This window comes from Lynx canadensis, chromosome E3 (genome assembly GCF_007474595.2).
Source record: "Lynx canadensis isolate LIC74 chromosome E3, mLynCan4.pri.v2, whole genome shotgun sequence".
Taxonomy (NCBI): Eukaryota; Metazoa; Chordata; class Mammalia; order Carnivora; family Felidae; genus Lynx; species Lynx canadensis.
This window is the reverse complement of record NC_044318.1, coordinates 24408819-24436466: the sequence shown is the minus strand read 5'-3', so window position 1 is coordinate 24436466 and position 27648 is coordinate 24408819. Positions and strand designations below refer to the sequence as shown.

Genomic DNA, 27648 nt, shown 5'->3' with positions numbered 1-27648 from the left:
AAGAATGTTTTATAAACATCTTTATTTAATATGGCAATTCTTATATATGAAAATTAATGCTGGTATAATGCTTGCTTTTGTAAAAAGTGAGTCATCACTGAAGAACTCTGACAAATATGTTAAAATATAAAAACCTTTCAAATACCTTGAGAAAGTGGCTTAGCACCTGATAAGTTGCTCAGTCCAGTCCATATCTATACAGAAGTTATTCCCATGGAAATAGATTTGTAGGCAAAGTCAAGCCCAGCCAATGGGGTAGACACAAACAGAAAAGTGGATTATTAGGACAAAGGCAAATTTGAGGCCTCACAGTGGACATCTTCCCCACTGAATGTGGCAGTGTCTTCAGGTTTGTTATCCAGCATTTCTTTGTACTGACGTTTGAAGAAGCCAAGCTGTGAGGGGAAGTAAATCAGAAAAGCTGGGTAAGAGGGCAAGGAAGAAAGTTGGGAGTAGGAAGAGGCTGAAAGAGAAGAGAAGTTGGCTTGCATTTCTGTGCCAGAACACTTATGTGAACAACAGCTATATTGTGTATTATCTACTGTGTGCCAAGCACAATGGTTATGCATATAAGCTATAGTAAAACAGCATAGATTCATAGGCAGGCCTACACACATACCCTGTCCTCGTTTCTGTCTCACCTCAGCTACTTTGTAGATATAGGCATGGTTATCATTTCAAAAATGAGAAAACAAGTTCAGAGAAGTAGAGCAAATTGCTTGACATTAAAGAGTGAGCAAGGCAGAGCCAAAATGCACACACAGGCTGGCCTGACTCCATTGTCTGAGTTCTTTCCACTATACCATCCTGTCTCTGAGAGGGCTTGGGTTGTATGCTGCTGGTGTTGAGAGTGGGATTAAAACACTCACCTTGTAGAGGATGGCTGTGATGAGGGCCAGCAGCAGCAGTCCTCCCAAAGAGCTGCCCACAACGAGGGGAATGGGATCATACACCTCATGCTTATCTAGCATGATCTCCATCTAATTTGGGAATTAGAAAGCATCAGACTTTTTGCTGTCCCAGACTCTTCCCAGGTTTCCCAACCTTTAGCTCTCTCCCCTCCTTCCTTTACTCCAAGGGGTGACATACAGAAAAACTCATGGGCATAGGGACAACCCTCCTGCTGAGAGACCTTCATCCTTCCTCGCTCCAGGCTTGTGAGTCTCCCACAAGGCACCACAGATTTTGCATTAGGAGCCCTCTTACCAGCCTGGCCACTGCCTACCACAGTCACTACCTGAGCACTCAAGAATGCCTCTTGTCCTGGAAGCTGGGAATACATGGACCTGTTGAACGTGATTTCAGCCACACTTACAATCAATACCTTCTTCTGCAATGTCTACAAAACAGAGGGGGCACAGATGAGGAACTAGCACTGGGAAAGGCACAGAGTTCAAGAAATGTCCTGGCTGGAGGATGGACACAGACGTCATCTGGTGGCACCTGAATCCTGGGGGGAAGGGGGGGCTCTCCTGTTGGACCTACACACCTGGCTGACCCAGTCAAAGCTGAGGTTGCCCTTCAGGATGAATTCAACTTCCTCCTGGATGCCAAAGGAGGGCAGGTCACAGCGGAACCTCAGGCAATCAGCAATGGAGCAGTTCTAGGGACAGGAGAGGAATGAAGTTGAGGAGGGTCTTAATTTAGGCAAGAACGACAGCAGAAAATAAACTCTGTCAGGCTTTGGGTCGAGAACAGATGAACAATTATAGGACATATGTATACATCTGCAACCCAGCGAGTGCATTTCCCTATATACCCCAATATGCAGCTGGTCCTGCAATGGGAATCCAGGGTCTTTCTCACCAGTACAAGACTCCCTGGAATCTGGGTCAGGAATTCAGGATGCTGGGGAGGTTCCCTCTCTGACACACAGGGGAGACTCTAGTGAGAGAGAGAAAATAGCCACAAAATGACCAACATTTCACTGGTAAGACGGTGTGGGGCACTGTGGGGTCAGACTCTGGAGCATTAGGAAAGGCAAGCAGGCACCTGTGAAGGGGCCACAACAGCCACATCCCACACAGCCACACCATTCAGCAGGATAGGAACCCAGAAATGAATGCTGATGGCCAGATCTCGCTGACTCAGGTTATTCACCTGCAGAAAATTGAGACACAACGTTATTGTGGTCCTAGAGCATCCCCAATCCTACTCCTTTCCTGGATCTAGCCCTCAGGTACACTGCCTGTCTCTTTTCCACAAGCTCCAAACATTAGCAGCACCATGGGAGGGAAGATATGGACGCTCCCTGGCTTCTCACACGATAACGATGCTCAGCTTCTTTCTTGCTCTTCTCACCAGAAGTTGAAAAGTTGAAGTACTTGGTAGATTCTTCCTGCCTGGAGAGAGAGGGCTTGTTGGTGAGAAACAGCTACGGAGCCATCCTCACTTTTGCCCCAGTCGTCTTCCAAAGGCTCTGTGGGCCCAGAAGAATGCCCAGAGATATAATTACAGTCCCCACATGCCTCTGCAGACTCAGCTTCAGCCCTTCTCCCATGACTTTTGCCCCAGTCACCCAGAACTGCTAGGTTGCCCTCTGATACCCTGGCTCTTTCAAGTTCCCATAACTTTGTTCAAGTTCTTTCTTTTGCTTGGAATGTAATTACCACTCCCCTTCTGGAAAATGTCACTTAAAGGCCCAACTTAAACATTACTTATTATAACATTTAAACACTTTCCCACGAGAAGAAGGCATTCACATGGCTTTCTCCTCTAGTAGGTACGTGGTTGGCCTTAGGTAATGCTTGCAGAGGCCACTGCCAGAACAAAAAAGCCTAAGGGGACTCAAGGGAATCTTGGTTGGATCACTCAGGAAAAAATGCAGTGCAAGCCCCTCCAGATGGAAAGAATAAAATAAATGTGGCTATCCTGGGGCAGCTAAGTAAATGTGAAAAAGGATGGTGCATGGACACAAGACCCTGGAGCGGACATAAATGTCCCAGGCTGCAGGTGGGTTTCCATCCATCTATCCATGCATCCATGGCCTTCTTCAGTAAACATTTACCCTGTGACTGGCTGTGTGCTTGACTCTGGAGATACAACAGTTAACAAGCCATAATCCCTGTCTTTCCAGAGTTATCATCTAAGGTCTCAGTGGAATCAAGCAAACAAGCAATGGGAACTGCACATTTCACCAGCAGCTAGTGTACAGAAGCCAGGCCAGCCATACAGAAACTCTACGCCCCCCCCCCCCCCAGTTTTCCCACAAATGTGACTGTCAGTTTGATGATTAAGAACACAGGTTTTGGAGCCAAGCCATCTGGGTTCACATTTCAGTCTACCACTTCCTACCCAACTAATTTAAGGCAAGCTACTAAACCTCTCTGGAGCCCTGTAGTTTCTTCCTCTTTAGAATGAGGATGCTAATAATAGTGCCTGTAATAGAGTTGTGAGGCAGTTTGCAGCAATGACATAAATGTTAGAATTTATTTTTTCCCTCAGTGTGTTTGCCCTCCTCTATGCTCCTGATCCCAAATGTCTCCCTCTGTGCTTCAGTTTTTTCACCTTAAAACTTCAGTTCTAACTCTCTTTTCAAATTTGAGTAAATCACTCAGTTTCCCCAATCCTTGGAGAGGCACAGTAGTATATGGGCACGAGCACAAGCTCTGGAGCCAGACCATCTGAGTGATTCGTGGTGCTATCACTTCCCAGCTGACTGACAGGGGCAAGTTATTTAACCTCTTGATTTCTTTGTTGCTAAAAAAGGGCGGTTAACAATAACTATGTCATAGAGTTATTCGAAGGATTAAAGGAATGTAGATACGTGTCAAGTACATTTAAAATGCCTGTCATATCATAAGTATATATAACTGGAAGCTCTTAAATTATAAGTTTCACTGTTCTCCCATGGTTAGAAGGGGAAATTAGGACACGGAGTTTGGAAGGGCAATGGCACACTGTTTGATCAGCACCCCCAACCCAGTTCCCCTAAAATTTCATGTGTCAGCAGCAGCAGCAGCGGCAGCAACAACAGTAGCAAACTCTGTCCCATGGCAATATTATAAGCTTCTGACCAACTCACTAAACCTCTGGAGTTTGGTGAGGTATTCAGGGCTCTTTGCTCTGCTTCCAGCCTGACCTGCCCCTGCTCCTCCACCCACCTTGAAAACTGAGAGCAACAGCCCTGCACTTGCCTCTCCTGTGGCCTGCTGCAGCCTTGGCCTCTTAGAGACTTTCCCAGCAGTTTCTCACACCTCTGCTCTCCTTCTGGTTTGGTGAAAACCTGACCTTTTATTTCCTCTGTGTGGTGACAAACCATATTCCCCACTTCAGAGTGCTAAAAAAGCCTCAATCTTAACCTAGTTAGTTTCACCTCTGCACATTCATATCTAGCACCAAAACCAGAATTGGCTTCATGTTAAAGGAAGCTTCCATCTTAGAGAAAGAGAGAGGAGTGCACAATGGTGGCAAATGTGCATCCAAATAGTAGGCCAATTCATCAGAGAAGAAGCAAGAACTGTATGTTAGATGGTATTATAGATAAATGTACGGCTGGTCACAAGTATTTCCATGTGAGGCATCAGAGGGGATAGTTTAGATACCCATCCTTTCAAGAGCAGGCTGGGCAACCATGGGAGGTACTAGGCTTAGAGGAAGGTCAGAGGTCAAGGGAGGGCAGGTATTAAATACCTGCTGATCACCATGTAGACAGCATATTTCACAGGGAGCTCCAGCTGGAAGGTGGTCTTGTTGGATGTAGGCTTATTATTCTCACTGGAGAGAGAGGGTGGGGGGAGCCCAGTTGGGAAGGAATCCAAGAGAGAAATCTCTGACTGGGGCATGAGATGGAAGAGTGAGGGATACACCTGGACTCACCTGCTTACATTGGCCCTCAGAAACAACTTGTCTCCTAGGGTGGCCTTGTAGGAGACATCAAATGTGATTAGGAAGGTGCCCTGAGAGGAAAAGAATGAAAGAATGGGGATAAGGAAAGTCATGGGGGAGTGAGGGAAGAAAATGGGTAAGGACAAAGGAGCAGAGTGATGAGGATTTGGGGGGAAGCATTCACCTTAGTGCCCTCGTGGAAGATGGGATGGTTGATGCTACAGTTGCTGCTCCTCAGGCTCTCATTCCCTGTGGGCGCTGCCTCACATTCCAGTCGCAGTGGGCGCTGGTGTGGTTGCTTCCAGAGGAGGAAAAGAAATTCAAATATGTTACCCATGTGCATATGTGGGCTAGATATATAACAGTGGGGCATTGCAGAACAGTAGGGAAAAGGACAGACTTTTCAAAAAATGGTCTTAGGAAAATCGGCCTATTCAAAACAAAATAAAACAAACAAAAGAGCAAAACACATTGGATCCCTACCTCACTCCATACATTAAAATATTCCAGCTAGGTAAAAATTCTTAATGTGAAAAGGCACAGTTATAAAGCTTTTAAAAGATAATACAGGGGATTATCTTCATAACCTTGGAGTAGGGAAGCATTTCAGACAAGATCCACACATTAAAAAAAAAAAAGACAAAAGAAAATATTTGATAAAATTCAACCACAATCAAATTAAGACATTTGGCTCATCAAGAGACACTATACAGAGACTGAAAAGACTGGGAACAGGACTGTAAAATATACTTAATACATATAACTGGAAAAGTATTAGTAACAAGAATATTAAAGAGCTCTTAACAACTAGAAAACTATGGACAACTCAGTAGAAGAATAAGGAAAAGACTTGGACAAGCACTTCCTAAAAGAAGAAATCAAAATGACCAGGAAATGATTACAATTTGCTCAACTTCATTAAATAAATGTAAATTAAAGCTTCAAGGAGGTATCAACAGGTAGACAAAAATTTTAAAGTCTGACAATGACAAGTGTTGGAGTGGATGGAAAGCCACAGGTGATGGAAGTGCAAATAGGTGGAAATGGTTTGACTTTACTTATTATAATTGAAAATATGCATACTCAATGATTCAGAAATTCCATAACTGACATACATCTTCCAAATATTATGCATATGTGTACCAAGATACATGCTCAAGAATAGTCATGGCCAATATCAGAGAACAACTCAAATGACCATCAATTGTGAAATGGGTAAATAAGTTGTGGTACAGTCATACAAAGGGATTCCAAATAGCAATAAAAGTGTTTTACAGCCACAAGGAGCAACATGGATGAATTTCACAAACATATGTTGAAGAAATGAATAAATATACAAGAGAACATATAACATGTTTCCATTCATATAAATTTCAAATATTGGCAAAAACTCACTGGTTTTATCTAAGAAACGGCAATCACTATTCTTACTGTGATCATCAGTTCCTAATATACTTTAGTGATTACCTTCGGGGAGAGAGTGAGGTTATAAGGAAAGGCACAGGGAGGACATCTGGGGATGCCAGCAGTGTATTATTTCTTGACCTGATGCTAATTACATAGACATTTCATTAATATTATTCATTATACATAAGCTTTATGCACTTCTCACTCTATCTCCCTTCCTCCCTCCCTCCATCCCTCTCTGACTCTGGAACTCTGTATGTGTGTGTGTGTGTGTGTGTGTGTGTGTGTGTGTGTGTTTATATTTCGCCAGAGAAGAATTAAAGGAAAACTACTATAACCCAGAGCAGGGAAGAGATCCCAGCAACTGGAGCCCAAGGGAGCTATTTACCTGGGTTCCTAACACTCGTCGATAGGACAGCCCTGCTGGATAGTAGAAGTTGATCACAGTTCCATAGGAATCCTCACCTTCATTCCACAGAGTCACTGTCACATTAAGCTCCAAGGAGCTCCCTACCACCAGGGTCTGCAGGCTGGAGGAGGAAGGACAAAACTGAAAAAGAGGCTCCATTGGAAATGAGTTGGAATTGGATAGGGGGTAGGGGTGGGACTGTGGGAACTCATGAACTATTGGCTGAGAACACTCCGATCAAAATTTCTTTGTTAGAAGGAGAGCCAAAGGGAAACAAAAGTACATCTCATCCTATGAGGATGGGAGACCCAAAAGCTTAAGTGTCTAGAAATGAAAGCAGATAGAGCTCACCCTGAGGAGATGAGACTGACACTCAGGTCTCCTTCACAGAGGTGATCTTGTCCACAGTTCTTCTCAAAGGGGAGCTGCAGCAAAACAGAATATCTCTTCCCATCCATGTCTCAACCTTTCTTCATTCCCCTCATTAGGAGCACTCCTCCTAATAATGAGTAATACTCATTATTGAGTATTAGTGAACACCCACTCTGCACCCAACAGTGTGCTAGACACTGACAAGAAGCGGGGCAGTAGGGAAGGGGCAGTTAGAATATAAAAGAATGATAAGAACTTTGGTTTCAAGGGGCACAGAATTTAGTTGAGGAGTTAAATCCAACTCACATTGGAACAATTATTCAACACTGTTAAGTAACAATAAGGGGGTGGGTAGGGAGTTAGAAAAACTGAAAACTACAGGTGAATTAGACATGGTTCTTGTACTTATGGAACCCACAATTCTAAAGGACCCACAAAAGTAGATGCAGATTGCTATGATTCCAGTCATGTAACGTTGGTATCACCATGAAGTAATAGGAAGCCAGAGAAGTGATAGATGCTGAATGTGGTCTCCAAAAGAGTGGAAGATAAGACTGGAGCTTTGGGGACTAGAGAAGATCTTTGGGGTGGAGAGAAGGAAATGTTTTCCAAGTAGGAGATACCACATGGAAAAAGGAACAGAAGTAGGAATGAGAAAAGTTGGGAAGGATTTGAAAAATGAGAACCAGAGACTTTATATTGAGATAAAGTGGGCACCAGCTGGGACACGTGTAAGGGTCTTAGCTAGGCGGGGCCTAGGTAACCGGGTGGAGGCAATTTGGACTTGGTTTTGAAGCACACAGAGATACAGTGAAAATCAGTACATCCCTGGGATTTCGTCAGAAGACTCACAGAAGCAGTGAAGAGGTCCTGTGAGCCCACAGCCAGCACAGGGCGAAGGTTCTGAGATGAGGGGATGGGCTCCCCAGCCAGGGAGAAGTTGAAGTGTAGGATGATGGGACTCAACACGTCCTCCACACAGTCCTGAGGGAGAATAGGCTTTCAAAGCCCCACTATCCTTCTCCTTACTTTCCACCACTGGCCCTTCTCAACTGCATCCATTTCCTGCTGTCCAGTCAGAATTCTGTGCAAGCTGTTCAGCCAGGTACTCTGGCCTCAACTTTCCTCTCTCAGGCCCCACTCTCCCCACCCTTTCCACCTCACCCGACAGGCAGCAGAGATGCCAGAGATTATCGTTGGGCTCCTTCTCCCCCCAACTTTCCCAGAGCCCAAAGTTCTTACTGGTAAGAGCAGCTTAATGGTTTCACAGTAATCCCCCAGCCCCAGGGTTTTGCTTCGAGACAAAGTCCTGTTCTTGGTCTCATCAAAAATGGCACGAGAAATCAGGCGGCTTGGGTCTAATGCCAGATCATACCTGACAGAGCTTTGGACATCACCTGGAGCAGAATGGGAAACAGAAGACGAAAAGTCAAAGAGAACCTCTGAAGTTCTATGTTTTTTTTTTTTCATTCGTGCAATAAATATTTGCTGCGCACTTTCTATGGGTCATGAGATGTAACAGGTGCTGGGGATATAGGTAGAGAAGGAGATAGAGAAATATAGCCCCAAGCTCACAGTCTAGGAAAAGAGATGAGCATGTAGGACTTAATGTCACACCATGATCGACTCAACAGTGGGATCCTCAGTTGTACCAAGGAGGGCTTGCTGGACGTCAGAGGTGCCTCCCTGGGTGGGCCTTGTCTGATCTCTGACCTGGAGGATGAGCAGGGGTTGGTGAAGAATGGGGAAGAGAAAATCCCAGACCATGAGAATGGTGGCTAAGACCAGAAGGGAGAGAGAGGATGGCACATTTACAAAAAGGGAGAGTGGGATGAGGTGAGTTTGGAAGGGCAGAGAGGAGCAAAGTCAGCAAGGACATTGTAGGGAAGGATTTTGGTCTCTCTAAATGCAAGAAGAAAGTGGTTGAAGGGTGTTAAGCAGGAAAGTAAGGAAACTAGATTTGCATTTTAGGAACAATCCCTATAGTTTCTCTATGGAGATAGGGTGGGAGCTGCAAAAAACAGACATGGGAACAGCTCAAAGTATAGGTAGGAAAGGTAGGAGGTGGCTGGGGCCAGTGGGGAGAAATGGGCAGATGTATCCTGGAGATAGAACCTATGGCCTGGGTGTGGAGAGAGGGGGAGAAAAGGGACCCAGGTTTCCAACACTGGCAGCTGGGTGGATGTGGAGGTGGTATTTGGATTCCTGGGCCCATTCTCTCCTGACGATAGGGTGGGAACCTTTATGGGGTAAGGGACTAGATTCACTAGGAAGAAACTCACCTAACTGGTCCAGTGAAATTTTGTGGATAGTGAGACAGACTGTGGCATTTCCAGCTTCCAGAGTGGTGGGCACCTCTTCCCAGCACTGGTACACAGCCTTTGCCACCTCCGAGGGCATGAATCTCATAGTCACCCCCACATTCAGCACTGGCTGACTCCTGAGGGTGCAAAGAGGGGCTGAGGACCTGACTCTGACCTTGGGGAGGAGAACAAGGGAGGGGGCAGCTTTTAACTGGACACACAGAGGGAAAGGGTGGGATGTGGGGAGTTATCACCTGAGCAGCAGCACCTGTCCCCGGGCCCCCACAGCCAGGTCCACCAGTCCATCCTGGGTGAGGTCCTGACCCCCACTCAGCGACTGTCCGAAATACTGGAGTGTGGGAGAGAGCTGGGAGCTTGCAATCCGCTGGCCAAAGAGGGAAAGGAGAAGTGGAAGTCAAGGGAAGGTCATTTGAAAGGTTTGAGAATAAAGATTTGGAAAGGAGAATACAGTGAATGAAAGTAGAACTGAATGGAAAAATTGAAAAGGAGAAATGAAGGGGTAGGAATGGAAAGCAAGTGTAGTGAGACCCCAGGGATCTCAGACAGAGAGAGGCAAGCTCCTTTGGTCCAGTTCATGTGAGGGTACAGGCTAATGACAAAATTAAAGCATAACAATAGAAATATAATAGGTTAATTTACTCATCACGTGTATCTTCCTTCATAAATATTTGATGAACAGAGTACTTAGTACTCCATTGAGTCATCGTTACAAGAAGCCTATGGAGTTTATCATTTAATGTTTCATAGAGGGGAACTGAGGCTCACAGAGGTTAAATCAGTCACTGCCTAAGGCAACACAGCTGACATGACTGGCCAGGCACTTGACCAGGGCCTGCAATCTCTTACCCACTAAACTGCCCACAACAGATTGGAGTCTGTTTGGAGCCAAAGGACAAAAGAGAGATAATTTGCACTTAGCTGGGCCTGGTGAAATTCATGGCAATAAACCCCTAAAAGGAGAATAGCTACTACTAAGGTCCATGACAAGAGGCACAGGGCCATCAGGCACATCTAAGACATGGGAAAGGAGGTGGAACTGGAAGAGGCTTCAGAGAGGGGCCTCACCTGGCTGTGGGAGGGCCTGATGCCCAGTTCTGAGGTTCCATGAAATAGGTAGACAGCACCCCGGTTTTCTTGCTCTCCTGGGGCACCGATGGCGACGTCTGTCAGTTTGTCCCCATTCGCATCCCCCAGCACTGTCAAGGCTGCCCCAAAGCGGCCCCAGGGGTGGCCCTGCTCCCCACGGAGAATGACCTCACACTGCCACCTAGCCCTCTGCAGAACAAAACCAGTGTCATGCCCCAACCCAGACAACCCCTCCACCCCACTCCCAGGCCCCACCCAGCCCAGGTCTCATCAGACACTCACCCCCTGGGGCAAGTGGCACACGGACACCTGGCCCCCCCACGCCGGCTTGTAGTAGTGTGGAGCCCCAATGAGGACAAGGTCAGAGCTACCATCTCTATCCACATCCACAGTACAGAGGGAGGCCCCAAAGTAGGAGCCAATCTGGAGGGCAGAGCGTGAAGTCACCCTGCCTGCCTGCCCCCTGCCACCAGAACCTTACCCCGTGGTCCCCCAAACCCCTTCATCTCCTCCCTCTCCATCCTTGGACACCCTGCCACCCTCATGGTCCACTCTGGATTCCTCTACACCCAACCTGGGTCCCTGCAACTTCAGCCTTTGGCTTCCATTGTCCGGACTCCCGGGTGAAGAGGACAACCTTCCCAGTATGCTGATGGCGGGGAGCCCCCAGGATCAGGCTCTTCACCCCCTTCCAAAAGGCCAGCTCGGTGGAGTAACCTGGGGGGGGGCAGGCCTCAGCACAAAATCTTCCTCCCCATCCCTTAAGCTCCTGCCCTTTCCAGGAAGCTCATCTCCTCCCACCTGTGCCCCCAACCACAGCTTTTTCTCACCCAGGTAAGAGTCCCTCATGTCCATGTTCTCTTGAGACACACTGATGAAGGTGGGGCTCATATTTTGGGGGTATAGGAAGGCACCTCCAGACCAGCTGAAGCTCCCCACAGCCCCCAGAACTGGTCCATCCTGGGAGGAAAGGATTCCAGGGCTAAGCAGTTTTGAGTCAAAACAAGGCAGCCTATTCCAAAGCAATGCCTGCTACCAACTCCACTCATTATTTGGAATTCTCTTTTCCTTCCCCAGTCCTGTCCAGCAGCTTCAATCCCTGACTCCTAATGTCTCTCTCAGTCCATCCCCAGTGCCGCTGCTCCAGTAAGTCCCAGCTCTTCTCACCCACTGCCCTTTCTGCCTCCTATTGTGTTCTTCTCTGCTCCACCCTCCTCAGTGTTAGGTTTCCTCAGACCAAATATATAGCCATCACCCAGCTGGCAACCCAAGATGGCTCCCTGTCACCAAGACCCTGAGGATGGTATCTCAGGTCCTCCCCAGACAAACCTGTGGAGTTGCTCTATGCTTTGAACACACCAAGTGTTTGACCTGGACACCTCTCCTCTCTTTCTGAGACGCAACTCCTCTCTTGGGAAGAGTCATCCTCAAAGCCACCTTCTCTGTGAGGTCTTCCTTGGCTCCCTTGGGGAGTGATAGGTGTTTCCTACTCTGCATACCTTGCTTATTGCCTTTCTAAACTTTTGACTATAGATAATTTAGAACATATACAAAAGTAGAAAGAAATGCACAATGAACTCATAAGTACCCAGGTTCAATGATCAATTCATTACCAACCTCGATTCATTTCTATGTCCCTCCAACTCACCCCCAAAACTCTTTTGAAGAAAATCCCTCTGGATATTTTTAACACACATCTACTTTCACATAAGTCATGCTATTTTGTCATTTCTTTGGTCTGCATGATCTGGCCTTTCCCATCTCTCCACCCACTCCTTCCATGCTGCCCCTCATTCACCCTGCTCCAGCTATGCTGTCCCTTTTATCTCTCTAGTGCAGTAACCTTGTTCATGCTTCAGGACCTTTGCACTTGCCTTTTCCTCTCCCTGGAACAATCTCTCCCCAGATTTTCCCACACCTATCCCTTTCTCATCATTCACCCTCAGTTGTTATTCCTCAGGCCTCCTCTGATCATCTCTCTTGCTCTCTTCTAACACTGAGCATAATCTGAAGATCTTTTGTTTGTGTTTATTGTCTCCTCCCACTGTATATGTGCTCTGTGTGAGAGCAGGAACCTTGGCTATCCTGTTCTCTGCCGTGCTCCTAGCACCTACATACACTGCCTATATGTCTCTCTCTAAACAGACAGTGACCTTGAGGACAGGATCTCCTTCTTATTTACTTCTGGGTCCCAGGACCCAGCACAGGGCTGGCCCAGGATTGGTGCCTGAGACCTGCTTATCAAGCATATGCTCCACCTACCATGGTGAGCACTGAACTGAAGCCTTCTTGTGACATCTCATGCTGGAAGGAGCTACTTGTCCTCGACTGGGTTCCTGTGGGAAAACAGGTCACTTAGGCTCTGGGGACCATGAGACCACAAGGACTTAGAAGGAGAAGAATGAGTCTGGGTCTCAGGTTCTGGGGCACAATTTTGGGTGACATGTGAATAGGGATGGACCCTCAGAACTGTAGGGAACTATCGGGTTGGGAACCTTTGGATTCCAAGACCCAAGCTCGCCCTGTATTTACCCTCCACTGCAAAGATCTTCTCCTGCAGCTGCTTCTGGATGCTGCTGAGTGCTGCAAAGTTGTCCACCTTGAACACGTGATCCTGAGAGGGCACTGAGCCAATGGTGTTCAGCTCCTCCCTGGCAGTGGGTTCCTGGAAAGCATCTCCCACCTGTGGCAGAGAGGCAGCTGAGGAGGAGCCCACCAGCCTTTCTGCATGGGTGAGATGCAGTCTCAGTCTGAGAGAGCCACGAGGAAGAGGACGTACCCCAATGGCATAGCGAATGATGCCAGCTTTCTCTGCCAGGGGCATGACATCACTGTATTCCAGGGGGTCTTTGTATTTCTGCCCATCTGTGATGACAATGAGAATCTTCTTGGCACTTTCACGGGCACCATTCCTACTATGAAACAGTTCTTTCCTGTCAAGGAAGAAAGGGAGTTGGCTCTCCTGAGATGAAACTGATTTTGAAAAGAAATCATTTGCAGCTCTAGAAGGTCATCTGGGGAGACTTTGGTGTTCTGGTACCCTTTGACTTTACCAGGAAAAATGTTAAGAAAATGCCTCAGCTACGGGTGCCTCGGTGGCTCAGTTTGTTTGGTTTCAGACTTTGGCTGAGGTCATGATCTCACATCTCATGAGTTGGAGCCCCACATGGAACTCTGCACTAACAGCCTGGAGCCTGCTTGGATTCTCTGTCTCCTTCTCTCTGCCCCTCCCCCAATCTCTCTCTTTCTCTCTCTCAAAAATAAATAAAACTTAAAGAAAATAAATAGTCTCAGCCCTTTCTGAAAGCCATACAATGATTATTAAGAACAATAATAAATGTACTCCTATGTCTTGTTCTAAAAATCCTGCCATTATGGAACCTCATTTCCAGGAGACAGTGTGGTTCAGAGTAGGAGCTTTGGATTCAGACACTTGGTCAATTGCTTTACCTCCCTGAACCTCTGCTTGTCTTCGTGGAATATGAGAATAAGAATTGTGCCATAGCTCATCTTCAATGTTGGCCCCAGTGTGCCACATCCGATTCCCTTCCCATATTGAATCTGACCTGTGACTTGTTTTAATCAGTAGCATGAAATGGAAATGACACTATTCTAGTTATGGGCTTAAAAAGCCTTGGTAGCTCTTGCACTTTGGGGAGCAAAGTTGGTAGGGGAATGCCTTGTTCAGCGTTTCTCCAGCACCACCCCTAGAGTGGTACCCTGGGGTGCACAAGTCAAAGATTCCAGACATTCACCCAGTTCTTTCCCAGAAGAGCCGCATCTTCTGTTCTGGCCCCACCACCTAAGCCATTTCTTCATGGTCTGCCTAGCACCCAATGCTGGACAGGCACATGGTAAGCACCCAGTTAATGCAGAGAACTCACATAAATGAGGATGTGGGGGTAGAGGGATGTGAGTGAGGAGACAGGCAGAACACACTTGGCAACAATTCCTGACTCTCTGCCAGGGATGTCAAAAAGGGGTGCACCATTTTCTGGATAAAACTCTAACCACTTGTCCAGCACTTCATGTTCAGAAGCACCTCATGCATCAGATCTCATGTAATCCTTACAACCAAGATGTACATTTATCCTCATTTGACAGTTTACTGAGACTTAGATTCAGCAACTTCCAGTGTTGCCCAGGTTATCAGCAGGGAGCCAGAATGAGAACTCTGATTGTCTGAACCAAAGCTTATGTCTCCGCCGCCCCAGGTGGAGTCAGAATCTAGCCAACCCAAGGCCGGCAGAGAGGAAACACACTGCAGAAGAATCCCACACTATATCGGGAGGAACACTCCAGGGAGGACAGCCCCTCCACTCCCCTTTAGCGCCCCTTTCTCCAGAACTTCCTAGAGCTGTGCAGACCAGCATGAGGAAGTGGTGTGGCAGTGTGTCCAAATGAGGCAGAAGGGAGAACTTACACTACTTTCAGGATGCCTGTGGCTGTAAAAGTCAGGCCTTTCAGTTGTCTGATGGGATCCACGAGGCTCTGAGGGCTTGAGCTTCTCTGGAATTTAGTGAAGGTGAAGTGGATCTCCAGATGGTTGGAGTACTGCATGAGTGAGAACTGCAAAGACCAAGAGGAAGGCCCTGGGTCTCAGGAGTTATTTTTAAATTAACTTTTATTTTGGAATAATTTTGGATTTACAATTTCATGTGTTTTTTGAGGCTAAAACCCAGGAGAAAATTGGCCCAAAAAGCAAATAATGCTTCTTTCATACTTTGGAAATACTGCAATATTTGTTAAAATAAGATTTTTTTTAAACTTTCATAACATATGAAATAAACTTGTAGGCTATATTTCCTCACTTCTCAAGAATTCATACACACATGTACACTAATTAGTGAGAAATAAAATAAGAGAAATCATGACTTGCATGGAAAACACAACAAAGAAATCATTAAGTATTTGGCCAAGGTATCTTCAGTCTAATTTCATAGCAAAACTATTTTTGCAATCCTTTCAATGCTTTTTAACAGGAAAAAAAACATATTTCCTGGGCCATATAAAGACATATTAAATGTCACAGGGGAATTTCCTCAGGTAAGGGCACAAATCAGCCCTGCACTGAGACCTTAGCCTTATCATGGCATAGGTCCACTGAGCCCACCCCCAGCAATGCCAGGCCTCCTCCTAGGTTGGCCTTTCCCAAAGGCAGCCACCACCACCCCAGCACTCCCCAGGTCTCAGGGACCCAATCTTCACCAGTGTGTTGGTGCCCTCAAACTGTCCCATCACAGCTATGACAAAGTCCTTCATCTGCTTAAAGTCCCTTTGGTCAATACTTCCAGAGCCATCAATCAGGAAGACAATGTCCATCTCTTGACTTGGACACTCTGTAGAGAAGAAGGAAGGAATCAGAGATGCTAGTGTGGGGCCCAGCCATCTCCCAGGACCCAGAAACCCTTTCTGCTCCACAGACTTACAGTGTCATTCCTGGATTAGGAATCAATTCCCACCAAGTTTCCAGCACCCTCCACAGAGGAGGCCCAAATCCACTGCCCAAAATTTAAGAAACCAACCAAACAAAGAGAGAGAGACAGAGAGAGAGAGAGAGAGACAGAGAGAGAGAGACAGAGAGAGAGAGACAGAGAGAGAGAAACACAAAGAGAGAGGCAAACAAGAAACAGACTTTTAACTATAGAGGACAAACTCTTGGTTACCAGGAGGGAGGTGAGTGGTGGATGGGTGAAATAAGTGATGGGGATTAAGGAGCACACTTGTCATGATGAGCACCAGGTGATACATGGAATTGTTGAATCACTATTTTGTACGTCTGAAACTAATATAACGCTGTGTGCTAACTATACTGTAATTAAAATTAAAACTTTATTTTAAAAAGCATTCTAACCACAAAAGAAAAATCTGTTGCCCAAGCCCCTTCCCCCTCATCAGGGTCCCTATTGCTTCCCACCTTCCACAAGGCCTAGAACATGGAGGAAGGAAAGGACAGAGACAAGGTGGGCTCCTCATTCGCTTAGTCAACAAATATTTATTGAATACACACTCTAGGAATGTTGTAGAGCACAGGGGAAAGCAACTTATGAAAGTGATTCAGAGTGTGTATTCTGAGCATGCCTGGGCTCAAATCCCAGCTCTTGCATCTACTAGTGGTCAATTCAAGCAAGTTATGTAACTTCACTGGGCTTCAGTTTTCCCCATCTGTAAAATGGAGATAATAATAGTGCCTAACACATGGACTAGGATAAAAAGTAATATGTGTATAAAATGCTTAAGATTGGGCCTGGCCCCCCATAAAGGTTAGCTCCTATCACCATCATCACCATGTGCCAGGCATTGTTTCAGGCCCAAAAACACACCTGCATGGATGCTAAGTTGTGCCACCAAGACACACCCCCTATCAGGACGGAGGTGCTTATTATCAGCTGCAGGTAGTTGGCTGTTGATGGCTCCCAGCTGATAACTAAGCATCAGGAGTTGCCCACAGTTACACCTCCTGCTCCTGGGGGCAACCTGCATGCAGTCATGTTCCAAGCTTCTCTGAGTTGGCTGAAGCCTCTGTTCTGATCCATCACAGTCCACCCTCTTTCTCTAATGAGTCCTGCTTCCTTCATGCTCTCAGAAGTACTGCTGCTGAGAATATTCCCAAATGAGACACAGAGTTCATTTCTCAGGAAATCTGGCCTAAGTCCATAGTTTTAGAAAAGATACCATCCCTGCCTTCATGGAGTCCACACAGGGTAAAGAAACACCTTATACCCCTGAACAAATAAGACATTTCAGACCAACCCCAAACTCACATAAAGTGTGTGGCTTGTGTAAAGGACACAGTTGGTGCCTCCACCAGTACCCCACATCCTGTGTTGCTCTCAGTGTGGTAAGAGATCAGGCCACCACAGACAGCAATGAGGCATGATGCTGAACTGTGGCAGCTGGCCTCCTGCCACTGAAACAAAAATACTTTCTCCTCACTCCCCACACCTCCCCCATCTCGCCTATTCAACCAGCTGGTGCTTTACCCATGCTGAAAAAAAATGGAAGATCACTTTCTTCTCTGCTTCCTTGACCAGAAAATTCAGCCCTCCACATGGCTGGCCAAGGAGCCCTAAGGTGCTCCCCTTCTCACCTGTTATCTCCCAACAGCTGGGTAGCTGAAGTTCCCTGTCCCCACATCTTTCACTTGTGTGCACTTGTTAGCTGGACCACAAAACCACCCACCATATCCTCTCTCAGGCCAGCCCAGTGGCAAGTTCCCTCACAATATCACTTATGTTCTTTGTTCCTTTTATTATATCCACTGGGCTCCCAACAGCAGGCACCAGGCTATAGCTGAGCACTGCCTGAGAAAAGACAGGTTAACATCAGGAAAGGTTGGTTTCATCTCTGAGCTTTGTTACTTCCAAACAGTGGGAACTCAGCTCTCTAAGACTCAGTTTTCTTGCTTGTGAGACAGGGATCATCCTGTCTACCAAACAGAAACTATGAGGATGCAATAAAAATGCACATCACACATCCAGCACTGTCTGGCATGCAGTCCCTTCATCCTCTACTCAAACTTGCCTTGCTTACACCAGGCTTATGTGCCTAAGTTCCATTTTCAACAAGCATCCCATCTCATGAGCCATGGAGATATCTAGAATAAAGGAGTTATGTCCTAGTGCTGAAATGCCACATCCTCTATTTTGACTGCACAGACATCCAAGACAGTTCATGGCACCCCCAAGACTCCTGGACACCCCTCCTCCACTCTCTCTGTCCCCTCTGTAGACTCTGCTCTCACAGTTTGATTGAGAGGTGTTTCTGCTGCTATTTCACCTTTGCCTAAAATCCCACCATGCCTGGTATCATGGCTTCATTAGTCCAAAGCATTGCTCTCAGTCAGCACCTCGAGTGCCCCTGGCTCTCACTTGGAGCTCTTCTGATGCCACAGAGAAAAGAGTTTACCTGTATCTTCCTCCTAGTCTAAGCACATGGTTCTAGCTAGCTAGAATATCAGTCATAACAGTAGTCACATATTATGTGCCAGGCAGAGGTCTAAGTATATATATATATATATATATATATATATATATATAATCTTTTAATCCTCATAACCACCTCAATTATTAATACTCAGTTGACCAAAGAGGAAATGAAAACCAGGGAATTAGGTCACTTGCCCAAGGACACAGAAGACAGACTTATTCAGAATGACTCTCAGAGAGATGATGTTCAGTGTCCCTGGCACCACTCTCTGTGGAAGACATCAGCAACAAAATTGTGCATCACATTTTCCATGGCCCCTAATGTTTGCTCCCTTTAGAAACTCATCAGTGAGTGATCAGGAATGGCCTCATACTTGGATCCCTGGATCTATCATCCTCACCACATTTTTGACCATCCAAGGCCTTTCCTCTGAAAGCCCAAGAAGCATCTCTGCACCTGTTGGCAACTGTGAGGTCCTCATGCCTCCTTTTCCCCTCGGCCAGCTTAGAGAACCTGTTGTAAGCTGCCCTTCTTACGAGGCCAGACCATGTTCCCAGACCTTCTTGGGCTCACTGAGGCCTCTGGGAAGAGGCCATGAGCACAGGAAGCCAAGACCATAGTCTCAGGCTCTGCCCACTCCTCTGTGCCAGTATGTGTATAAAACAGAAATGCTGTCTCTAAAGGGACCTACTTGGCAGGGCAGCAGGCACTGTCCGAATGGTCTGCAGGTGGGAGCCCAACAGGAAGCAAAAGCCTTCTGCATACATATTCTCCCCACAGGCTCTGTGCATGGTTGGGCCGCAGGCCTAGAGGCAGAGACCTGTGTGAGCAAAGGGGCCCCAGAATTCTCCATATTCTTCTCCCTCAGCCAAAGCCTCCTCTGGCCCCTGATCCTGCCCTTGTGACCCTTCTATGACCCAGAGAAACTCACCAGCAGCCAGGAGCGATTGGTGGAGGCTGCCAGGGACAGGCCCAGGGACATGTTCACGGCCTCTGGTGGTGCTGAGGGCAGATACACATGATCATACTCATGGGCACACCCTCATTTGGGGGGAGAATCAGGACTAGAGGCCAAAGAGAGACATTCTTGTACAGGAGGATTGAGGGCCCCAATTCCCAGGTGGAGTCACTCACTGTGCAGTGATATAGGTTGACATAGGCCAGTGGCAGCTGCACAGTCATACAACCGTCCTGTCCGGTTGACCGCCACCACCTCCAGGGGGGCTCCCACCACGAGTCTGGAGGCACAAGCATGACATATAGTTGTATGAGGGGTAAGGACACAGGGCACTTCAGGTGAGGAAGTATCACCATGTAACAAGGAAGTGAGAGTTTGAGAGGGAAGCTCTTGGCATTTGCCACTCATGAGGCTATTCAAAAAGGAGAGCTTCAGTTTAACCCACATGTGCTGAAGGACTATGCTGGACTTTTTGTTTGTGTATGTGTGAGGATACATAAATAAATTTGTATTTATATATACAAATGGTTTGAGTGCTGTTTTTTAACATGAACCAAAAATAAATATCTTCAAAAGAAAAACATTTTCCAGCCATGAGTAAGTGCATTTTGTTTCTGGGGTACCATCATTCTGAGCCACCCAAGAAATAGATCACCTCAAGTTACATGGAAAAAAAGAATTTTTTTATATTAAATATAACTTATTGTCAAATTGGTTTCCATACAACACCCAGTGCTCAATCCAACAGGTACCCTGGGAAAAAATTAAAGGTTATTTATTTTTGAAAGAGAGAGAGCATGAATGAGCTGGGGAGGGGCAGAGGGGAGGGGAGACAGAATCCCAAGCATGTTCCGTGCTGTCAGCACAAAGCTGAATGTGTGGCTCTAAGCCACAAACTGTGAGATCATCTCCTTAGCCAAACTCGGATGCTTAGCTGACTGAGTCAGCCAGGCACCCCTACATGGAAAAATTTTAAGCCATAAGGTATCAAAACAAAAAGATTATTCTGTAATTAATTGGATAATTTAAATATAACATAAGCAATTTGAGTTGGACAACTTAAAGCAAAAGCATCAGACTCCATATCAATATCTACAGTCATATAAGTGCAAAAATTTATTTATAAAACCTTTTGAGAGGACAGAATTTTTTAGTTTTAAAAAAATGTTATCTCTGCCAACAATCTCTCCACTCAGATGAGAAAACTAGACAAATATTTGTGTGTTTTTAACTAATTAGCCAGGCAAACCACATTAGGTTAACATTTAAATCTTCCTTCTAGAAAGCTATTCCTTTATGGAAAGCTGAGATCCTTGTGGGTCTAACACTTGCTGATGAAAACCTAAATAGATGGTTAGAGATGTAGCAGTTTGGGACCTGCTGGCATAAATGGATGAGCAAACTTTTCATCTACATGTTTTTCTTTACCCTATCTGTTCCTGAGTCATAGGCTTGGTCTTTTCAGTGTTTGGGTTGTGTTTCAACAGACAACAGGAAAAACAATAGCTTTGTAGCAATCAGCATGTCATCCAGTCTATATATTTACTTTTTTGTAAATACTGGTGAGCAGCAGTCAATCAATAGTTTATAGATGTGTGTGTGTGTGTGTGTGTGTGTGTGTGTGTAACTGATGGTGATGGAAGTGGGACAGTGGCTATCTTTGAATTTGTTGGATTTTGAGTGATGAGAAAAGGCCTAAGGGAATCCAGGGGAGTGGACCTGAGGATGTTCTGTACCTGGATCCAGGTGGCAGCTACCTGGGTATACACATATGAAAAATTTATTGAGTTGGACCTTCCAAGATTGGGCACTTCAGTTTTTGCCCTGTATATTTCAAAATAAACAAACAAACCAAAAAAAAAACCCATAACTCTGACATCTGGCATTTTCTTCCATGCCCCAGCCTGCCAGCTGGGTGAGGAAGGGGGATGGATGTGCTTTTAGAACTCAGTGACCTCAATATGCTACTTCTTGGCCAATTAAATCTTCTTGTATTCTCAGGCTCATTGCCAACTTGACCTCCTCTGTGAAGCCTTCCTAGAATTCCCTCCTGGGCCTGATCTCTTCCTTCTTATGCCTCCAGATTTCCGTTATACTTGCATCACATTGGGACTTTAACAACTTGGGTCCCTGCTGCTGGGACCTGAGGATGTGAGTTTCTGGAAGCAGGGTGAGGTACATAATTGACAGTCCCAGTGTGAAATGAAAATGTGGGCCTTTTGTTCTGGGAGAAAAAAAGTTTTTTTCCCTTTTTTTTCCTCCCCATGATCCTCCTCTTTACCTGTCCTGTCTTTACCTGTTTGCTATTTAGTGTTGAATTCCCCAAGGCACAGGGATTTTCCCAGGGCCAGTGCAAACCCCACAGACTGGGCAAACTGTGCACAGCCAACGTTGACCTTGCCTAACTCATACCAGGGGCTGACGGCAGCAGGGGTCACTGGATAGGTGTGGGGAAGCAGGAAGCTAAGAACCACTCCACAGAAGGCTAGACTGCATGTGAGCCAAAGCTCCAAGCCTCCAGCACATCTCCACTTCCCCATCAATCTTAATGACCACACACAAATGCTAAGATCAATTCTTAATAATTTCAAGAAGACTGCAAAACATTATTACAAGTGCAAGGGTAACTGTACTGGTCACTTACACTGGTCACATGCCACAAAGCGAGACCTGTCTGGAGGAGATTCAAGATCTCCCTCCTGAAGGAGTGTCTTGTCCAGAGTTTGTGGCCCTTCCTGGGACCGTGAATAGTTGGTAGTAGTGGTGTCAGTGGTGTCAGACTTTGCCCATGCTGCCCTTCCTCCAGATACCTCCTAACCCATGTTCATCCATTTGCCTGAAGGCTGAAGGGGTGAGGGTGGGGAGAGTGGGCAGGGCTTACCTCGATCTGCCAAACTGGGCCACACTCTGTCCAAAGCTAACTCCATCCTCTTGAAAGACCATGGGCTCCTCCACATCCAAGTTGAACCCATAATAAGAAGCAATGACTGAGGAATATGGAGAGGGAAGTGAGGGTGGGAGGAACAGTCAGAGAAGCCTCATCTCCTCTGGATACCTGACTTTTGGGATCTTGATGCCCACCCCAGTCCAGCTCATCTTCCCAGGAGAAGGGTGTTCTTTTTGTTTCCTGATTTGCCATCTGTGTGGCTCCTGTCTCTCCCTTCCTCAACAATAATCAAACCACAATACAAAGGGCAACAATCCAGAGAAATGCCCCCTCAAGGATATTTCAAAGGACATGTACAACGTGAAATTGAGCCTGTCACCTCATGGTATGTTAGCTCAAGAATGTCCCTTATGATAATACAATTCATTTCCTAAACTGAGACCTTCTGAGAATGAAAGGGACACCATTAATAACTACATCATGGTCCACCCTAAGGTCCAGATGGGGAAACAGACTTAGAATTTTTTGATTAATTATTTATTCTTATGTGTTTCCCATGCCCCCCTTCCTTGGTGCTAGGCTCTAAGACAACAAGGACTGCAACCATCTTGTGTTGGTGCCTGAGGCAGTGCCTGGCCCTTAACAGGTGACTAATTACTATTTGTTGGCTGACCCAGAACTGCACAGGAGGTCCCTGGTATAGCCAGGATTCCAACCCACTCTCCTGATCCTTCACATTCTCCTCTCTGGTGACTAAGCGCAAAAACCTCAGTGGAAGGCCCCCTACATTTCAAGGGCTTTTCCCACAACTCTCACTCCTAGACAGCAGGTTTCTTCTCCATTTCTACTAGAATTCACAGCTGTCTCTGGATTGAGGAGTCAACTCCAACCCCAAAGTAGGGAAGCTCTAAGAATATAAAGCATTAGGCCAGGATGTGACAGGCAAGGTCCAAACAATTGAATCTTGGGGTTCTGGGAAAAGGCCAGATGTTGAAGGTGCCATAATCCTACCATGGCCACATGCAAGGGAGCTTCACATCCCAAATCTCCTCAAAGGATGATTCTATTTCTGAGTCTGAAAAAAGAACCTATGACCAGACAAGTAGGATGATGCCAAAAGTCTCAGACTGAAATGTCTCAGAGGCCAAGAGGGTGACATCAGTGAGTGAAGTGGGTGGTGTGAGTACCAGGGAATTATGGGCACTTAGAGCATGTGGCCCTTTTAAAGGAGGTAAGCATTACCAGGGTCTAGAATTCAGAGCTCCAGACCTTCCCATTTCTCAAGAGAAGCTGAAAGTCTGGATTTTTGTGTGGAATCTGATTTTTGACTGACACACAAATGATTTCAAATGACACAGAAATGTGATCCTGTTACAGGTTCAATTTCTGGACTATTCTCTTGGCAGTCGTGGAACAACCTACCTGAAATCAAAATCAAGGACCAAGGATGATGAGATATCCAAAGTTTCCCCTCCCTAGTGACTTCTATGGCCTCCCCCCCTGGGGCTCTGAGGCTGACTCCTGTCAACCATACCAACACACATACACACACACACACACACACACACACACACACCAGGGGCCTGACAGAAGGTGGGGGGAAGCCTTGGGGAATGTGGAGAAGTAGCTTATTCTTCACCCAAACTTAGCCCATGAGTCCATCTTATCTCATCTTTGCTCAGGTTATGACCCTCCCCTGATTCCAGGCCATTCCTCTTTCCACACCAGAATCTAGACACTAAGACACTCCCTTGCTTCACCTCCTCCACAGAGCTATATGAGCTGACCACCAGCCCCAGAATGCCCTATCAGACAGAGATGCCCCCGCCCAGACCTCTTCCAGCTCTGAGGCCCCACTTACCACCTAAGAGGAGCATAATTCCAAAAGCCATCATTGAGCAGGGTATCGAAGGAGAAGTGAAGAGCTGAGCAATAGAGCACTGAAGGATGCTCAGTGTCCTCGGGGAGAATTAAAATAATGACTCAGGCCTTCAAGTGACAGAAGGAGGGGCATAGAGAGGAAGTCTTTGGTTAATCATAGAACAGAGGCAGGGACAGGAGGCCAAAGACACCCTTGGAGAAAATCGCCCATACTCTTCCACCACCACCACCTCTAGAGATCTGGCTTCCTTTTCCAGGGCCTGGCTTTCCCAGAAGTCCACCCTCCCCCATCCCTTGAGATCCAGTTGATACCCAGGGAATCCTGGGACCCCCCTGGGGCCCAGAAACGAAAGTGCATATGACTTGAAGAAGTAAAACAGATGGCTGCAGATGCCCCACCACATGGATGTGAGTCTGGAGAAAGGCAGACCTCCCCCTCAGATAGCAGTGTTGGGGATTGAGCATGAGTTAGGAGGCTGTTGTTTAAAAAACCAGGCTCGGTGCATCTGGGTGGCTCAGTCGGTTACGTGACTGACTACAACTCAGGTCATGATCTCATGGTCCATGAGTTTAAGCCCTGTGTCAGGCTCTTAAATACAGAATAGAAACTGGGTTGCTAGAGGGGAGGTAGGTGGGGGTGAGCTAATGGGTGATGGGCATTAAGGAGGGCACTTGTTGGGATGAGCACTGTTGTATGTTATATGTAAGTGATGAATCACTAAATTGTACTGAAACCAATAATAAACTATATGTTAACTAACTTGAATTTAAATTTAAAAAATTAATGTAAATTAAAAACCAGATTCCATCAAGAGGAAAATGTATAATCAAACTGGCAAATAGGCTTAGTAGTCATACAAGGGGTTTACTAGTCCATAATAAGAGAACAGACTACAGATTGATGTACAATATGGATGAATCTCAACTTTGTCATTAGGAAAAGAAGTCAAACACCAGACTGCAAAATGTTTGATTCATTTTGTATGAACAGGCAAAACTAATCTATGAGGATAGAATATGGAACAATGTTTACCTCAGATGAGGTGGAAAGGGAACTTCTAAATTTGTTAAACTTAACATTCAACTCCTGATATTTTGATATCTAATACTTTAATATTTTAACATTTGTTAAATGGGATAAGGGTAGATAAGGGTATTTATTCTTTGTAATTTCCTTTGTGTTTTGAATATTCTATAATTAAGCATACACAAATGTTTCTCAAAAACATGAAAAAAGGTCCAAAGTATCAAAGTCCAGGAATAGATTTATAAGGTTAAAATACAGGGCAAAATGATACTCAGCAGAGATAGTTTAGTCAACCAAGAACTGATGTCCAGCTACCAGTGCAAAGGTAAAATTCCCCTGTGCTACAGCATGTGATAGAGAACAATGGCAAGGTGTAAGTGGGCAAGATGATCTTCTACATTAGGTTGCTGCATGGCTTTCATCACTGCTGGTTTTACCATGGCAGGAGCTAACTTCCCCCAAGGTCTTCAGAAGGCTATTTAGATCAGCCAATTGTAGCCTTGACCATACTAAACACTCTTGGATAGTCCTCACAAACTCTTGATATTTGGAGTATTAATGTCCCCTTTTCAGGGTTGCTTCTTCACATATTTTTACTGATAAGCCTCCAGCAGGGCCCTCAGCAGCTGAGCTACTGAGTTTTTATTAGTGAGAAAAGATGAGATAATGACATCCTGAAACAACTTTTTTATTTTCTTTTATTTTTATATCAAAACAACTTTACTTATGAAGGCAAGTTTTATTCTGTCTTGCTAGTGGATCTAAAATCATATTAAACCAATACATAAAACCTGTGCTTCTGACCCACTGGCTATAGCTTGAAGGTCTGCAACAACCCCTTCCTTGGATTTGAGTAATTTCCTAGAGCAACTACAAAACTCAGTAAAACCCTTTACTTACCAAACTACTGATTCATTAAAAAGGTTGTAACTCAGGAATAGCCAAATGCAAGAGATGCATAGGACAAGGTATGGGGAAAGGGCATGAAGGCTTCATGGCAATCATGGCAATCTGCCCAAATCTTTACTTGTTCACCTACCTAGAAGCTACCAGAACTCTGCTTTTGGATTTTTATGAAAGCTTCATTACATAGGCATGATTTATTAAGTCATTGCTCTTTGGTGGTTGAACTCAATCTAGAGCCCCTCTCTCCTCCCAGGAAATTGGGGAGGGGGGGTTGAGACTGAAACTTCTAACCTTCTAATTCCATGTTTGGCTCTACTGGCAACCAGTTCCCACTTTTAGGTGCTTTCCAAACCTCACCTTGTAACATGAGACACCTATATTGTTCTTATCACTTGGGAATTCCAAGAATTTTAGGAGCTCTGTGCCAGAAAAAAGACAAAGACCAAATATGTATTTATTATAAATTACCATATCAAAAACTTTAAAAAAATTACAGAGAGTTGGTGGTTCTGCCAAGTATAGAACCCCCATTAAGTGCCCTGAAGATACCTAGAGTTGAGGAATATCATCTGCAGCAAGTTGGAGGAATCAGAACCTTGGAACATTCATCACCAGGCCTAGGAGAAAGATACTTTTATGACACTGTGTGGTTTTTATAAATATTTTAATATCTTTTTGCAATATGCCCTTATTGTTTTTTTTTAATGAGTGCAAAACAAGCAAAAATTTTGCTGAGACAAATGATAATACAATTGAGGCAGTTGGAAATCTTTACAGTTGCTGAAATCAGCGAAATATTAATTACCCTCAAGCTTTGCTTGGGAAGGGAAGTCCCAAATTAAAAATTATGTATGAAATGTTAATTCATTCAAGATTGTGTCTAAAAGATGAGGTGTACTGTAGATGGAGGAAACGAAGATATCTTTACATTTTGTGTTAAGGAAAATAATCAAAAATCATTTTGTGGTTCTAAACACAGAGAGAAGTTCACAGATTCACAGAACTGATGGAGGGTGCTGTTTGCTACGGACCCCTTAGCACAAGAGGAAGAAGGGTATTGTTCAACTTGTCCTTGACATTCTTTGCAGAAAGTAGGTAAGTCAGCCTCAAAGCCAGCAATCATAATCTTTGGCCCCGTTCCCTGCATCAGTGCCCTTCCCAGCTTCTAATTAATTTTTTCTATTCATTAAATATCAGCTCAAGTAAATTGAGCTAAAAACCTTTGTTTAGAAATGATTTTATAATGATAACATGTATTCGACATTTCCAGTATTTTAAATAACTGTCACATGTATACTTAAAATGATATGCCATAGGTAGGGTCATTAAATTTTGCCTGGGAAACTATTTCTTCTTCAATTCTGAATGTTAACATTGCTGGATAAAATATTCTTGTTTGGTTTTCTCTTGCTGCTTTCAAGGTTCTCTCTTTATTTTTTGCCATTTTAATTATTATGTGTCTTTTTTTTTCTTTTTTTCTTTTTTTTTTATTATGAAATTTGTTGTCAAGTTGGTTTCCATACAACACCCAGTGCTCATCTCAACAGGTGCCCTCAATACCCATCACCCACCCACCCCTCCCTCCCACCCCCCATCAACCCTCATTTTGTTCTCAGTTTTTAGGAGTCTCTTATA

The 27648-nt window shown here is 45.3% G+C and overlaps 1 protein-coding gene across 1 annotated transcript; it reads right to left on the bottom strand.

Moving 5' to 3' along the window:
• Positions 1-5: 5 nt before the first annotated feature.
• LOC115504364 (integrin alpha-D-like) lies at positions 6-24149 on the bottom strand. The gene is made up of 30 exons (XM_030301301.1): positions 24061-24149; positions 22194-22299; positions 19489-19592; positions 19286-19356; positions 19046-19160; positions 15634-15764; positions 14849-14994; positions 13205-13358; positions 12958-13108; positions 12688-12761; positions 11256-11385; positions 11000-11142; positions 10708-10848; positions 10405-10614; positions 9573-9703; positions 9298-9455; positions 8258-8412; positions 7868-7999; positions 6995-7068; positions 6623-6764; positions 5012-5125; positions 4819-4898; positions 4633-4716; positions 2264-2342; positions 1993-2100; positions 1807-1884; positions 1490-1603; positions 1238-1339; positions 870-980; positions 6-395 (listed from the first exon to the last, which is right to left on the bottom strand). The coding sequence occupies exons 1-30, from the start codon at positions 24092-24094 to the stop codon at positions 282-284; spliced, it is 3486 nt and encodes a 1161-aa protein (XP_030157161.1). The 5' UTR covers positions 24095-24149; the 3' UTR covers positions 6-281.
• Between the last annotated feature and the right edge of the window lie 3499 nt (positions 24150-27648).